Source organism: Suncus etruscus, chromosome 6 (assembly GCF_024139225.1).
Source record: "Suncus etruscus isolate mSunEtr1 chromosome 6, mSunEtr1.pri.cur, whole genome shotgun sequence".
Classification (NCBI taxonomy): Eukaryota; Metazoa; Chordata; class Mammalia; order Eulipotyphla; family Soricidae; genus Suncus; species Suncus etruscus.
This window is the reverse complement of record NC_064853.1, coordinates 111,592,733-111,609,383: the sequence shown is the minus strand read 5'-3', so window position 1 is coordinate 111,609,383 and position 16,651 is coordinate 111,592,733. Positions and strand designations below refer to the sequence as shown.

The 16,651-nt window shown below is 36.2% G+C and overlaps 1 protein-coding gene across 1 annotated transcript in view; it reads left to right on the top strand.

Annotated features, from left to right (window-relative positions):
• The window catches only part of TPRG1 (tumor protein p63 regulated 1), a 137,212-nt gene that overhangs the window by 39,887 nt on the left and 80,674 nt on the right, over window positions 1–16,651 (top strand). Inside the window, exon 3 of the mRNA XM_049775997.1 lies at window positions 1,769–1,945. Within this exon, the coding sequence (XP_049631954.1) occupies window positions 1,769–1,945 (177 nt within the window). The remainder of the gene's footprint in view (window positions 1–1,768; window positions 1,946–16,651) is intronic.

Here is a 16,651-nt window from a genome sequence, read left to right as displayed (position 1 = left end):
TATAAATTCATAACAGCTGACATTAATGCCTTAATCAATGATCTCTTTTTCTTCTGCTTTTTCCTTCATTTTTCTGCCTTTCTACGTCTTCCTATGCCTTTATATAGCTTTCACTCTACCTCATCCTGTCTGACTTATATCTTTATATTACATTGAGGAATGGCCTATATATGGACTACTCAAAGTCACATAATGAAAGTGACAATGCATTAATATGACATTGAATAAGAATAATTTCCTTCAATTCTATCCCCACACATATATAAGTACTTTTCAAATGGTTTCCATTTTATTGGTTAAAATACATGAGGTATAGGGAATCTTAAAGTGTTGATAAATGAGAGAGCTAGATATTCCTGCCATATTCATATTTATTGCTGGAAAAGACTTCTATATGGATCATGATTATCTCTTTTTCATTTGGCCAGCAGATATTTATTTAGGGCTAGATATTTGAATGGTTCTGGATAGAGTTAGTAGTCCATCAGAGACACAAGACAGTCTCTTCCTTCTTAGAATGCATAAACAGACACACACACATGTGCTTGCACTGTCCACAGCATAAGCTTGTATTTATTGGCATTGTTTTACTTAATGTTCTTCAGTGTTAATTCTGTGTCCGTGTGATTTCTATTGTTAAACATTTTACATTATCAGTCCTGATAAATCCTGGTTAGTGTCACCAAGAAGAATGGATCATGATGCTTTGAGATTGTAACAGGAAATCATCTTCTGTAAGAGTTTAAGAAATATTCAGATGAGGAATTTGTACTACAACTTGGAGAAAATTTGTAATACAACTCTTACACTTTGCTGAGAGAAGATAGTAGTCAGACAGTGAATGTTAGTTCATATAATTTGTATTTAAGATCCTAAAGTCAAAACAATGTGATTTCATAAAATGAATAGGAGAATGAAAGTATCTTCTTGTGTTTTAAGAAGAGAACTGTGGTAACTGTGTGAGGGAGAATAATAAGAGGGTGCTCATATATCTATACATTAGATTGGTATTGGATAGTAAGGAATCAAAATCAGTCACATATCATCCATTTTCAATCTTTCAGGAAAGACAAAACATGTATTAAGCAATGTTAGTAAAATTGCAATTCCCTATAAACTATAGGGACTGATAATAAAAATGCTGGTGGTGAAAAGAATTATGGTCCACATTCTGTTTATTATATCAGAAGCTGATGGGTTTTTTTTTATTCTCTCTGTGGTAATATTCTTAATCCAGCTAGAATTTTCTGTGCATTCCATTCCCTGAAAAGCTCGTAAGTCTGAAGAAAATAAATTTAGTATATATTCATTGAGTGTCTTCTTTGTCCTTGTTTCATAAGAACCCCATTTCTCACTTTTTATTATATTTCAACCTCAAAAATTAAACAGAAGGAACTCAAACTATGGCTTGAAGTTTCAGTAGACCTCTGTGTCCATTTAAATTACAGACTGCAAATCTACCTTCAGAGATTAGTGTACACTACTGTATAATGATGAGTAAAATTTTTGATATAGATTAAAATATATTTTTGAAGGAAAATGTGCACCACAGAACTTTCTAGAGAAAGTTACCTTCCTAGAAGATTTGAAGGATCACAAACTAGAAGACTGGCCCAGACACAATGTACTATTCTCTTAATGGATTCTGGTCTTAAAATAAGATAGAGGAGATGGTATCAGGTTTTCTTCTTTAATCACCATCTTCTCTTTTTGAAAAATTGTTTCAATAAATGCCATAATCTTTAACACATTGTGATTGTTCCTACAGAATAGACCACTGGAACAATGAAAAGGAGAGAATTTTGCTGGTCACAGACAAGACTCTTCTGATCTGCAAATATGACTTTATCATGCTCAGCTGCCTGCAGTTGCAACGGATTCCCTTGAACGCCATCTATCGCATTTGCCTTGGCAAGTTTGCCTTTCCAGGATTGTCACTGGACAAGTGAGTATGAAGTTTTAGAATTGGGATATATGTGCAGTGGGGATGAGGCATGAAGGAAAATTTCATGAAATTCAGTTCCTTTCTGTAAACTGAAAGAACCCAGGAGAGCGCAATTAAATGCTACAATTAAATTCCTCAAAAATTAAATTTTTGGGGCCTGAACAATACACATATGTAGAGAGTGTTTGCCTTGCAAACAGCCAATATGGGTTCGAGCCTGCCAGGAGTGATTCTTGAGGTGCAGATCCCAAGTAACCCCTGAACCACACAGGGTGTGGGCCACCCCCAACCCCAAAAGAAAAAAAATTAAATCTCTGGGGCAGGGATTATTGTACAGCGAGTAAGGCATTTGGCTTGCAAGAGGTCAATTTGGGTTTGATAGCTGGTATCCAATAATTATCATCAGCAGTGATTTCTAAGAATAGAACCAGGAGTAATCTCTGAGCATTACAGGGTTTGGTCCCTAAACCAAAAATTAATAAACAATAATTTCTACTCCATGTCAACAGCAAGGTATATTGCTTCAATAAAAGTATACTTTAAAATGTATAGAAAGTAAATGATTAAATGTTAAGATACAAAGAACTGTGAAACCATGGAATAAGTTCAAGTGGTAGAGCTTTGCGGGACTGCTGTTGAAGAAGTTCTTCAGCTTTCTATCCAATTTACTCTTGGGTAGGATAGCTAAGAAGTGATTTTTTTAAATGTCTAAATGTATTACCATATAAAAGGAAGAAATCAATCCAAAAAGTGAAGATATCTAAAATGTGTGATATCTTTAGGAATATAATTTTTAATTATTCAATGAGTAGATATGCCATCACAGTTCTACCTCAATCACTTACTAATGCTTTGGAGACTTGATAATATGTATAACAACCTTGGTCTTTCTTTTTTTGGGGGGGGGGATTGGTTTCTGGGTTACACCCAGTGTCACCAAGAGTTTACTCCTGGCTGTGCTCAGAAATTGCTCCTGGCAGGTTTGGTGGACAATATGGAATACCAGGGATAAAACCCAAGTTGGCTGTGTATAAAGCAAATGCCCTACCTGCTGTGCTTTCAGTCTGGCCCCTAACCTTGGTATTTCTAATAGTGAAGAATATCTCATTTTATAACTATTTATCAATTCTTCATTAATAGACATTTATCTTTAAATTTTCAGATACTCAGCATTTTGTTTCTATAATAAATACATTCAGCATCTATTATTATATTGCTGAATTCTATGTCCTAGTATTGCATGAATGAGCAAATAAACAATTTATATTAGTCTCTTATTTTCATTATTTTATTAATTTCTTTTTCAACTTTTGAAATGTGTTTCCTCTTTCAGTTCCTCAAATATTTGCTAACTATTTGTATTATTTCTTCATTGAACTCTTGATAGAATTTTTAAAGACAAAGAAGATTCCTAGTGATAGAGCATAATCCCCATTTGATCCCTGTCAACACAGGGCCTCCCTAGCACTCCTGGGTTTAGCCCTGGAAGCATGCCTGTTCTCTGCTCCATGGCCTGGGGGTCTCTGGCAATGCAGACTGAGAAGTGTCAGCTTTAACATTCAGGCCTATGGTTTGGTTGGTCCAATCCCTGATATATCATATGTTACTCAGTAATAATATAGTAATACTGCAATACTCAGTAATACTACAGTACTACAGTAATAGTAATTACTGCCAGGAGTGATCACTTAGTACAGAACCAAGCAGACCCTGTCTATTGCAGGGCATGACCTGCAAATAAAACTAAACCCCTATATTTATAATCAGGAACCACTCCTGGTGAGAGTTCAGGGCACCATATAGGGCATTAGAGATTGAATCCAGTTCAGTTAACAAGAAAATCACTCTACTCATTGTATAGTGGCTCTGGTACGCATATTATCTACCATTCTAATTGGAAAGAAATTAGGAATTTCTTTTTTAGAAATTGAATTTCTTTATAGTTTATATAATTTTAATATTCAAGACACCAATTATTTGGCTTCTGCTACTTATGATTTTCTGCTACTTGTGATTATTTACTGCTACTCATGATTTTCCCTCATATTTTTATTCCTTTATCCCTTTAACCTTGGATTAATCATTTAAATATTATTTTAATTAATTGTAATACATATTCACTTTTTAGCTAACATTTTTATATAACTTTGTGATTGCTTTAGAATAGAATTTATCAACCTAACACTATTGACATTTTGAACTGAATAAATCTTTGGTGTGGAAAAATATTCTGTGCATTGTAAGATGTTTAGCAGTTTCCCTGGCCTCTACCCACTAGATGCCAGCAGCATTCTGCCTCTGTTATGACAATCAAAAATGTCTCTAGGCATTGCCAAATGTCCCCTTGAGCAAACATCAAAAGATTGAGAACTGCTGCTTTAGAAATTATAATTACTTAACTTTTCACAGTCTACATAAGGTCCATAATTCAGACTATACTTAAAATATTGGTCATAAACATCTCGTTCTATAAAAGAAAATATTGGATATGATAAAGAGCAGTCACTGGAGGAAGCAATGGGGAGACTTAGAAAAAAAAGAAGCTGATTATAGTCACAGGTCTCAAAAAGGGACTCACCATATGTCTTTCAGACACATAGGGGACAATATCAACATTGACCGAGAGACAAACGGGACTGGAGGGAGATAGGAGAGAATTTTAAAAAGAATCACTTTTTTTGAAGGAATGACAAAGTAAGCTAGATTAAAGAGTTTAGGACTAGTTCTTTAGATTGATTTTGACCAATTTTAAGCTAAAGGGCTGATCTAATTAATGTTGCTTGGTACCTGGTCCAGAGACGACTAATAGTCAGAATAGTAGTATATAGACTTATATGTAACTATACCCCCCCAAAAGGTGTAGATCTGGATTGTTTAATTTGCATATCAAATTTATGCTAAGAACTAGGCTCATATTTTTCAGTGTTAAATTATAACATACAGAAACTGAACAATGTATTACCACTGTACTATCTTTCTCACCCCCTAGTAAGATAATTTTATAGGTAACATCTTATTTCATTGTGACTGTTTTTAGTGATTCAATGTTTAGTAATTGATTATATAGTCTTCTACATTTTTGCATTTTACCATTTTCTGTTTTCTGCATTATTTTATATTGATCAAGTTATATACAGTCTATTATTCATTTTGTTTTTTTTTTTTTTGTTTTTTTTTTTTTTTTTTTTTTTTTTTTTTTTTTTTTTTTTTTTTTTTGGTTTTTGGGCCACACCCGGTAACGCTCAGGGGTTACTCCTGGCTATGTGCTCAGAAGTTGCTCCTGGCTTGGGGGACCATATGGGACACCGGGGGATCGAACCGCGGTCCGTCCAAGGCTAGCGCAGGCAAGGCAGGCACCTTACCTTTAGCGCCACCACCCGGCCCTATTATTCATTTTGTAACATTCACTTGAAAACTTAATTTATAGGGGCCAGAATGATAACACTGCAGGTACTGTTTGCCTTGCATGCAGCCAACCCTGGATTGACCTGTATTCAATTCCTAGCTTAATTATGGCCTCCTGAGTCCACTGGGAGTGATTCTTGAGTGCAGAGACAGGAGTAACACTTAAGTACCACCAGATACAGCCCCCCAAACAAATAAAAAGTGTTAGCTTATAATTTTTGTTTGATATATTTATAGACATTACATTTTCTTTTATTATGTTTTTCAGCTATAATGGCATTTTATTATACAAACTACACTACTTGTTTGTTATGTCATTTTAGGGTCAAGTACAAATGGTGGTAGCATATTTTTAAATTCAAGGACTTCATTTTTGAAAAACTTATTAAAGTTTTTTTTTTCTTCTCAGAAAAATATATTTTATTTTTTGTGGGCTGGAAGAATAGTATAGGGGTTAAGGGGTTTGCCTGTGTTTAACTAACCCTAATTCAATCCCCAGCACCACATCAACAGTGGTCCCTGTGCACAGAGCCAAGCTTAAACAACAAAAAGTTCTCCTAGTCTGGGGAAATGGTTTAGAAGTGCAGAATATATGCTCTGCAAGCCAAAGCAAGGGTCCCACCCACAACACCTTCATATTTTTTCCAAAAGTGGAGAACAACCCTCAAATACCACCACCTGTTATCCTCCCAAACAAATGTCTTTTTTGCTATTTTTGCTATATTTGCTGAAATATACGTACTATATTTTTACATTTAAATAGTTAATTTTTATCAACATTTCCTAAATATTTTTGATATTTATGTCATCTCTATCTTTGCCAATTTTGTTATTAGAGATATTTGTTTGTGGATACGCTGTCTCTAACTAAAATAAGAAAAATAATTTCTCTAAACCATGATTGTATTGCCTCATTGTAACTTTATGCTAGGACAATTGATATTATTTTGTTTGATGTAGAAACACTTATAGACTCTTTATTTTGGTTTATAAGTCTTTACTTTCTGTCTTCTTTTTAATATATTTATTTAGGCACCATAGTTACATACATGTTTGTAGTTGTGTTTCAGTCATAAAAATTACATCCCCTTCACCAGTGCAACCTTCTCACCACTAATGCCCTCCATCTTCCTCCTCCCCCATCCCTGCCTGTCTTTGAGACAACATTCTATTTCTATCACTCACTGTAAATGTTATGACAGTTATTTCTCTAACTGTACTTACCAATCTTTGTGGTAAGCTTATTATGGGCTGGTCTTTTTGGCCCTAATCTCTATTGTCTCTGAGTTTTATTACTATACTGTCTTTTATTTTTCTTAAATCCCATAGATGAGTGAGACTATTCTGTGTCTTTCTCTTTCCCTCTGACTAATTTTACTCAGAATAATAGTTTCCATGCTCATCCATGTATAGAAAAATTCATTACTTTATTTTTCTCTTAAAGCTGCATAGTATTCCATTGTGTATATGCACTGCGGTTTCTTTAGCCTCTCATCTGTTGTCAGGAATCTGAGTTGTTTCTGGACACTGGCTATTGTAAATAGAGCTACAAAGAACATAGGCATGCAGAGGGCATTTTTGTAATGTGTTTTTGTGTGCCTAGAGTATATCCCAAGAGTGATATGGCTGGATCATTAGAGAGCTCGATTTCCAGTTTTTTGAGGTATCCCCATATTGTTTTCCTGAAAGACTGGACTAGATGGCATTAAAGTATTCTAGGCAAAGTATTCATTTCATTAAGTTTTGTCACTATATCTTACCACTGCCCTCTGTCTTTGAGGGTTTCTTGTGACAGGTCTGCTGTAAATCTAAAGGAGGCTCCTTTGAATGTAATTTTCCTTTTTGGACTTGCTGCTTTCACTATTCTATTCCTATGTAGGATGCATCATTATGACTAAGATGTGTGTTGGGGTGCTTTACTTTGGATCTTTCCTAGCTGGTACTCTTTGGGCATACAGGACTTGGTTGCATGCAATCTTTAGCTCTGGGAGTTGCTCTGCAATGATGTTTTTGACTGTTGATTCTTCAAGGTGAGTTTCTTTCAGGATCTCTGGGACTCCAATGATTCTTTTGTTGTTTCTGTTGAGTTTATCAAAGATTTCTATTTTCACCTGTTCACATTCTTCGAGGATATTTTTATTGTTTGGTTGTTTGTTTTAAGGCTCTTTTTCAGTCATTTTTGGTGTAGGGAGTTGTTATGTATCTCATCTTCCACTTCACTGTTTATGTCTTCAGCTGCTGTTACTGTTAAAGAGGCTTTCCAGTGAGGTTTTACTTTGCCTATCAAGTTTTTCAGCCCTATTATTTCAGTTTGGAGTTTTCTTATTTCTATTTCCATATCCTCTTGATTCTTATTTGTGGTTCACTCAGTTCATTTCATGCTTTCTTTGAGTTCTATGAGGATCGTACATCTTGCTTCTCTAAACTCCTTATCTGAGAGGCTAAATAGGTGATTTGCACTTTGCGGGTCATCAAACCTGGTTCTTCATTCTCTATGCATGGAGGTCTGCTTTGTGTCCCTGTTGTCATACTTGTAGTGTGGTGTTTTCTACATGTTGTGCTGGGTTCATTGACTGAAGTTGTGCGCATTTTCAAAGCAGAGTGGAGTGCCCAAGCTCGTCGGGATCCTCCATTAATGTGAAAGGTCAGTTCACCTCCATAGATGTGGCTTCCTTTGGTTCTTCTGGGCAGGTTTGGTCCCAGCATCAGGAGTTGTAGGTCTGGATGGCAGCTGCCTGAAAAAGCATTTGGTGGGGATCAGGCTCCACCCTTCGTGGCATTGTCAGCTCACCTCAATAGACTTCCTGTCAGCAAGCTCTTCTGGGCAGGGTGGCTCCTGGTAACAGCAGTGGATGGTCAAGATGGTACCCACTTCAAAATGCCAGCTTTTACTAATTAAAGCTCATCTCCTTTGGTGCCTTGGCTTGTCTGCTCGATAATGTAATTTTCAGAACCTTCTTCATTTCTTCTTACTTTTAACTTTAAACTTTCTGTCACTTGGATGTTTCTTGGTTGCAGCATATAACTGAATTTCACTTTATGATCAAACTCTGGGTCTTTTCTCTTCATTGATATAATATGAGAGCTCTTTCTTGCCTTTTCTGCCTTTCTTTATTATTATATTTTTCTAAGTATATTGTCATATTCTGTTTCCTTTGCCTCCATCGAGTGTAATATTTCTTCCAACATATTACTTTTCTTATATATGTGACTTGAAATATAAGTTCTTTTAAAAAGTATTTAAACTATAATAACAACTCATTTTGCTGCTCTTTTGTTGTTGTTGTTTGGTGATCACACTGGCAGTGCTTAGGAGGTTCCTCCTTGCTCTCTACCTAGGATTGTGTTCCTGCTGAGCTCAGGGACCCAATTGAGGTGTCAAGGATCAAACCTGAGTCAGTAGCATGCAAAGCAAGCTCTCTACCTTCTGTACTATTTATTGCTCTGACCCCTGCTCACCTTCTTTTGGTATTTCACCATCACTCCTTTTTTAAAGCTGTGTATAACGATGATTAGCTAATTTAAAGTTTATTTAAATAACATGCCTTCACATATGTGCATTTAATAGTGTAGACTGTTTTCATTCTGAAAGATTAGATATTGACATCTTACTACACCCACATTCTCTAGTCCTTCACCTCCTATTTTATTAATTTTACAGGACAAATTTCACATTATGTGAAATATTTTATTTCCCATGTGCTGCCCATTTATTAACACAGTGAGCTGATGTAATTCCAGGTCTTTTAATTAACTTGTGTGGTTTTCTCCAGATTTTCTTTCTGGGGTTAAGAGTAAGAAAGCTGTGGTGTTCCCTGCTGGTAAGTGTTAAAGGGCTTTCTCAGGACCCCCAGAAAGTGTGACGGTATAATGCAGGATGTTTTTAAAGTCCTGCTAAATTCCACTTGTGTTGTATTTTGGTTTTTATTAAACCTCCATAATAAAGTTCTGGATTTCAGCCCCAGTTTTACAACTCTTAACTTTGTCTACTCATCTATCAAAAGGTGACATTAATCATCATTCTGCTTCATTAACAGTCTTATTGTACAGTTCTTATTGTAAGGCTCTAATGAGATCGCTTGAATGCACTTTGAATAAGCCTCATAGATATCAGGTGTTAACAAGTTCTGATTTTCTCCCAGATAAAAGCTTTTATTAACATGGAACTGAATAGATTAATTTAATTGTTATCTTTGTTTTCAAGTCAGTGAGCACTTCTTGGTTGGGAATGAGGTCACAGTTACAAAGTTAGAGGTCAGGCAGTGGCAGGCCAAGAAAAAAAGGAAGAGGTGCAAAGGAAAATGGATGCCAAACAAACCCTCAGAAGCTCACTCCAGAGGAATGCAGGGCAGAGTCTGAGAAAATTCTTGTAGGAAAAGGCAATGATTTCCTATGAGCATTGGCAAACTGTAGGTGGTAGCATTGATACTATTCACTAAATGTTTTAAGCTCCCCCTGTTATTTGATCTTCATCAAGAGTAAATAGGACTATATATCATACTATAGATGAGGAAAGTGTCAGTCAAAAGAGTTCAGAGAGTCAAACTATCAGTTCTTGGTATAAAATCTAAACTTCAAATGCAAATTTCCTATCCATTATTTATTTGTTGGCTGAATAAATAATCCTTGTCTCTTCTTTCTTCCCTTGCCCTTCCTTTTCCTTCCTCTTTGTTCCCCTCTTTTCCCCCTACCCTGCCTCTACATTTTCATTCTTCTCTGTTCCTCCTCCCTGTCCCTCTGGGAAAGGCAACTTTTGTTACCGAGCATCTGCTTCTCACAAGAAGACATGGGAACTCAGTAGAACATGTGTCAGCGTATCCCACACACAGGTGCTTACAAAACAGAGTTGTTTTGTTCATTGAGTTTGGCTTAATGTGAAAGGAGAGAGTGATGGCAGGAGACAACTGAAGGCTATAGATCTTGTATCTGTGAGACAAGTGCAGATACTCTGATTGGTACGCTCCCCAGAAATAAAACTAGGAAATGCTGAAAGGCCTACTTACCTTCCATGGTAACTAGCAGCTAGCATATTGCTTTTGTTATCCTTCCTTATCTGAGATGGGAACCCTAAATCTTGTTTCTATCATAATTGGATCCATTCCCAGAATTTTAATTAAAAATCAATTTCATAATCCTCTTCTGTCTTTAGCTGTTCCCCAAGCATGAAGGAGAATAGAGAATTGACCATATAGTTAAAACAATGACTAACTGTACCACACCAATTTTCTTGTTTTAATTTGGGCAGTTCATTTTATTTGGAGGGCTTTACATATATGCATATTTTATATTACAGCTATAAGATATTAATAATAAATAATAAAAATCTTTTAAAATCTAGGGAAATTGTACATGGGTTAGGGTTCATACCCTGAAAATGCCTGACCTTAATCCAATTCATGGTCCATTGAGCATTGCCAAATGTAGCCCTAGAAAGCCCAGACCATCAATCACGTGGTATTACCCTAGTGGTTCCCAGGGTCCACCATTTCCTTGGGCTCTAGTACTTATTTTGACCATGTATTTCTGGAAGTGACTTTGGGCCCTAAGTACATGTTGGAAGGCTCTTCTTAAAAATAAAAACCCTTCTTGGGCCCAGAGAGATAGCATAGCGGTATTTGCCTTGCAAGCAGCCGATCCAGGACCTAAGGTGGTTGGTTCGAATCCCGGTGTCCCATATGGTCCCCTGTGCCTTCCAGGAGCTATTTCTGAGCAGACAACCAGGAGTAACCCCTGAGCACCGCTGGGTGTGGCCCCCCCCCAAAAAAAAAACAAAAAATAAATAAATAAAAACCTTTCCTAGTCTTTAAGGATACTGCATATTTAAGATTCATTGTGTCATATAAATTACAAACAATATTTATAAATAATTTATAAATTTATAATTATTTTATTTATTTGTATTTGTTCATTACTAAATTATTGTTTATTCATCAATAAATAATAGATTTATTTATAATTTAATAAAAATTAGGCTTATTTTCTATTTTAAAATATAGTGCTCAGGACTTGTTCCTGGATCTTTATTCAGGAATCACTTCCTTTTTTTTGAGGGACCAAATCTGGCAGTGCTCGGGGGTTACTCCTGGGTCTGTACTCAAAAAGCGCTCCTGGCAGGCTTGTGAGTTCATATGAGATGCTGAGGATCAAACCGGCATTTTTGACTCTATTTCCATTTGAAGTTTATTATGAGGAGGTAGAGTGTAGGTTATCTAGACCTAGGCTCTGGAGTCATATACCACATTTGAGCTCTTGTTCTGAGTAACCCTGAGCAAGTTACACTACAATTTATTGAAGTGGACTCATTTTAAACTAGAGAAGATAATAATAAGATATTGCACATGAAATGTTTGTAATTATAAGTGGTATGTATGCCTCAGAAAGCACTTGAAGGATGCAGGATTCTACAACAAATTCCATCTATACTGGTTTAGGATTAAGAGGTCTTGGTCAATTTTTCTATGTTAGACTTTTTTGTTGCTGACTTAAATTACTTTCATAAAGTTGCTAAGGGTGTGTGTGTGTGTGTGTGTGTTTAGCTTAGATATTTTTTATTTTTTTATTTTTTGGACTACACCTGGTGATGCTCAGAGGTTACTCCTGGCTATGTGCTCAGAAATTGCTCCTGGCTTTGGGACCGTATGGATGCCGAGGGATCAAACTGCAGTCTATTCTGGGTCAGTGGCATGCAAGGCAAACGCCCTACCACTGCGCCATTGCTCTTGCCCTTAGCTCAAGATTTAAATGTCTGAGCCATATAAGAACTGGTGTTAATTTTTCTTTTGGTTTCATTTGAACATTACAATTTATATTATTGTTAATGATACAGTTTTATACATAAGTCATCCTAGCACCACAACCTCCGCTAGAATGTCTGCTTCTTTCCAGTTTCCCCTCCACTCTCTGTCTCATCACCCCCTATCCTGTTCCCCTCTTCTAACCCTCTCCCCACTCCTGTCTTGATATACTTCCTACTGAAGATCAGTTCTTGGTTTCTGTTGATCTTGTACGCTTTTTATTTCTTTACTATGTCTCTTTATATATCACATATGATGGAGATCATTTTGTATCTGTCTCTCTCCTTTTGACTGATTCATTCAGCATAATACTCTCCATATCTATTAACATAGCAGTAAATTTTATGATTTTGTCTTTTTTGTAGTCAAGTAGTATTCTGTTGTGTATATATGCCATAGTTCTTCATCCAGTCATCTATTCTTGGACACTTATGAATTTCAAGACACTAACTATTGTATACAAAGCTAAAATGAATATAGAAAAGCAAATGTCTCTTCTGAATTGAGTTTTTTGGGCCCTTGGAATAAATGCCAATAAGTGAAATTGCTGGATTATATGAAAGCTCAATTCCTAGTGTTTTGGGATCTGATCATATTCTTTTTCCAAAAGACTGTCAACATTTAGACCAATATCCCCAATATCCACACAATCACTAGGTATTTTTTTTGGTTTATGTGTGATTTATTCTACTATAAGATAATATTTTATTGTTATTTTAATTTGAATTTCTTGATTATATGTAATGCATAGTATTTGTAATATAACTTTTGGCTACTTACATGTATTCTTTAAGTAACTTTTTATTCATCTTGCCCACACATAAGCACATTTTTAATGAGTTTGATTGTTTATTCTTGGAAAATTCTACCAGTACTTTATATATCTTGGATATTTAACTATTTATCAGAAGAGTATGAACAAATATTTTCTCACAGTCTGTTGTGTCTTTTTTTCCTGACCATCATTATTTTTCAGTTCAGAAGCTAATTATTAGATCTAGTACCAATTGCTTTTCTTTAATCATTTGGATTGACTCATTGAAATTTTGTGCTTTCATAGTACTTTGTTGGAATAGCAATTTCCTCAATTTATTTTAGAAGACTAATCAATTGCTCCTATGAAAAAATGTCTCATAAGTGGTTTTCTTCTGGAAAATATTGTTACTGTCACATTGATAAGCCAAGAAAGGTTAAGCTGGAAGGTCAGATCAAGCATGTCTTCCTATAAGAGTAGAAGTCCCATATTTGCCTCTCAGTGCCTATTAAAATTTGCATTTAGAAAAATGTAAAGAATAGGTCTTGCTGCAAAAGTGAGGCTCAAAGAAACTCTCGTGACTGTCACCCTATATACTGTATGTGTGAAGAAGCTGGTTAAAGAATCAGTTAGGACATGTCCCTCTGAATTCGGATCAACATCTAGACTAGAGGCTAGGTATAGATCAGGGCATCATTCCAGGACTGATTCCATCTGTTCAGCCTTGTTCCCTTAGACTCAAAGTCCAGTATGCTTCTCTCTGCCCCCAGAGTTCTAATTTGTCTTTCTCAGACAAAAGCTTCAAAGAACCTCTGTTCTGCTTTGGGAGGAACCTGTTTGTGACCAGGGCTGATTTTTGCTGGCTTCGCGTCTGTCAGTGTGTTCTAATCACTGTTATAAGTGTACTTCTGCAGAACACCTTGTAAAATATTTTCCTATTGCTCCAGCAGCATCTTCTGTCTAGACAATCTAATTATGAGCACAGAGCAAACAGCTGAAGTGTATGCTACCCCAGAGGTTTGCCAACTCTGAGAGTGTGGTTGGGAGGACAGGTGAGGGGGTGTATATGGTGTTGGTTACTTTCAGTTGGCCTGACTGGAAAATTGAGTGCTCAAAAAGAATTGGAATCATTTTTAATTAAAAAGAAATGATCTGGTAGAAGCTAGTATTTTGTTATTTTTCCAAAGGCAGTAGAGGATTAAAGATACCAATTTATTTCCCTCCAATAACAACTTTTTTCTTGGCTCCAAATGTAGCTTGTGGTCTCAGTTCTGTTTTTTTTTTTAAGCTACTGATTTAATCATCTATTTTCCCAGCAGCATTTTGAAAATAACCAGCTCTGTAAATGTATGCTTTTTTGTCATAACAATTTGATTATTTCCATTGAGTCTTTCTTGAGCCCCAGTCATATTACAGGTACTGTGTGAATGACAAAGTGATGAATGTAGATTTTGTCCCTAGGACATTCACAGGTCACAGATGACAGAGACACTTTTAAGCTTTAAAAGGCTTTCACTAATGGAAAGCCAATAGGTTGTGGCCACACAGGACAGAGAGATAATTTCTCCTAGGAGATATGGGAAGGTCTTCTAGAGTTGATAGAGTCTAACCAGACCTTAAAAAAAATAAAAACAGAAATTTAGGCAGAGAATTAAGAAGCAGGGTTGTCTATGTATCAGCACACAAGGTCACAACTAGTAGGATCATGCCAGGTGATGCAAGCAAGCAGGTGGTTGCCTGCTTTGGGAAGGCATAGTGTGAGTTTCTAAATGCTGTCAAATAATATGATTAGATATTTGAGGTTTCCTCTTATAACAATGTGAAACATGAAATATCTAGAGAAGAGAGCCTAAAAATATTGGCATCTTACTTCAACAAGATGGCAAAAATGTTTATAAATCATGTAGAAAAATAGGGAAGGAAACTGACTAGAAAAAAGGATCTCCTCTGAAAAAAGAGGCCAGTGGATGAGAAAAGAGACACATCAGTGTGAAGAACCTTAATTGAAGCAGATTTCGGCAAGGTGTGGCTGGATTGGATTTTTCTGGAGTGGATGAAAAGGCACAGGAGAGAATGTGAACAAAATAGAATATGCTATTTCTTGTTTATTATTTGAGGTGCCTGATTGACTGTGGTAAAAGATCATAGCTGAAATAAGGCATTTAGGCAATGGACATTTACTGAGCCTTTGCCCTTGCCGATTGCTGTGGTGGGAACTGTAACACTGTAATACTAAGAAAGAGTCTATACTTTCCTGAGCTCAATGTCAAGGGACCAATCAATATTTTTGGTAGTAATAAGTAATATCTTGTTGTCCATGCTTTACTTTGTTCACTGGTAACAAATTCAGTTCACACTCATTTGGAGATTGTCACACAATTAATTGAAAATCCTTTCAAAAGTAACAGATGAAGGATAGCACAGTATTTATAATAGGATTTGTACAAACCTTGTGGATGAAGATCAGGAAAGTATTCTCTGAAACAGAAACTCTAGAACTGTAATTAGAAGGATAATTATGAATTGAACACATGAAGGGTAATTATAAAGAGTATTTAAGGGAGAAGAAGAATATGTAAAAAGAGGCAGGAAACTTGCCTCATTTGAGAAACTGCAAATAAGCTAATGTAGTCTGTAAATGTGAAATGTAAGAGGCATACGAAGGTGGAGATGCATTGTCCACTTTAATGTTGACATTTAGAAGAATACATTTTTATGACCATACCTGGAGGTGCACAGAGCTGCTTCATGGCTTTTTGCTCATGGATCACTCATGGCAAGGTTCAGGGATGCCAGAGATTGAACGAGGTTGGCCTTGTGCAAGGCAAGTGCCATACCTTCTGTACTATCACTCTGGTCATAGGAAAATGAGAGTTTATCTTTTATCTTATTCTTAAGAGACAAAAGGGATTCATATTTTAAACGAATTTGAAGGGCCAGAGTGATAGTGCAACAGTAGGATGTTTGCTTTGCATGCCGCTGACCCAGGATGGACCTGGGTTCAATCACCGGCATCCCATATGGTCCCCCAAGCCAGGAGTGATTTCTGAGCACATAGCCAGGAGTAACCCATGAGCATCACCAATGTGTCCCTACCCCCCCCAAAACAAAACAAAACTAAAACATTTGAAAATTCTTACTCTAACCCATGTACTGTCTTTGGAACTGCAGGGAAATGGATCTGATTCAGTGTGTAAGATGAATAAAATTCCCCACTTATCTCAAGATAATTACTTATGGTGCAATGAGACATTGTCATAAATCACTTTGAGCTTCTTGGGGAAAGGTATTACATAAACACAATGCTGAATCAGTGATGTGAGGAACAGTTTCAAGGAATTAAAATCAGATATGCATCTTGTTGGTATAGCATTTTATCCCAAACTAAAAGACCTGTAAAATGTATCTTTTCTTGCTACTCATTTTAGGTTAAGAAATGGAGGTATCAGGGTATTTAAGGGTCAACTGGGATGATTGTAGACATAAATGAGTGGAGCTAGGGGATTACTCTTTGTATAGAACCTCGCTCTGGTAGAGAAGAGCACTTGGTTCTGTCAATTCTTGTCTAATGAGTGTTAGGACTTAAATGGAGACTTTTACTGAACTGGGTGTGAAATAATCTTAATTTTTGTTTTTCTTTATTCTACTTTCTGTGTCTCCTTGAAAGAAAAGTTGTTTACTCTCTTAGAGTCTTAATTTGTAACACATTGCAACATTAAGATATTAAATTAGGGCCAGAGCTGTGGTGCAATC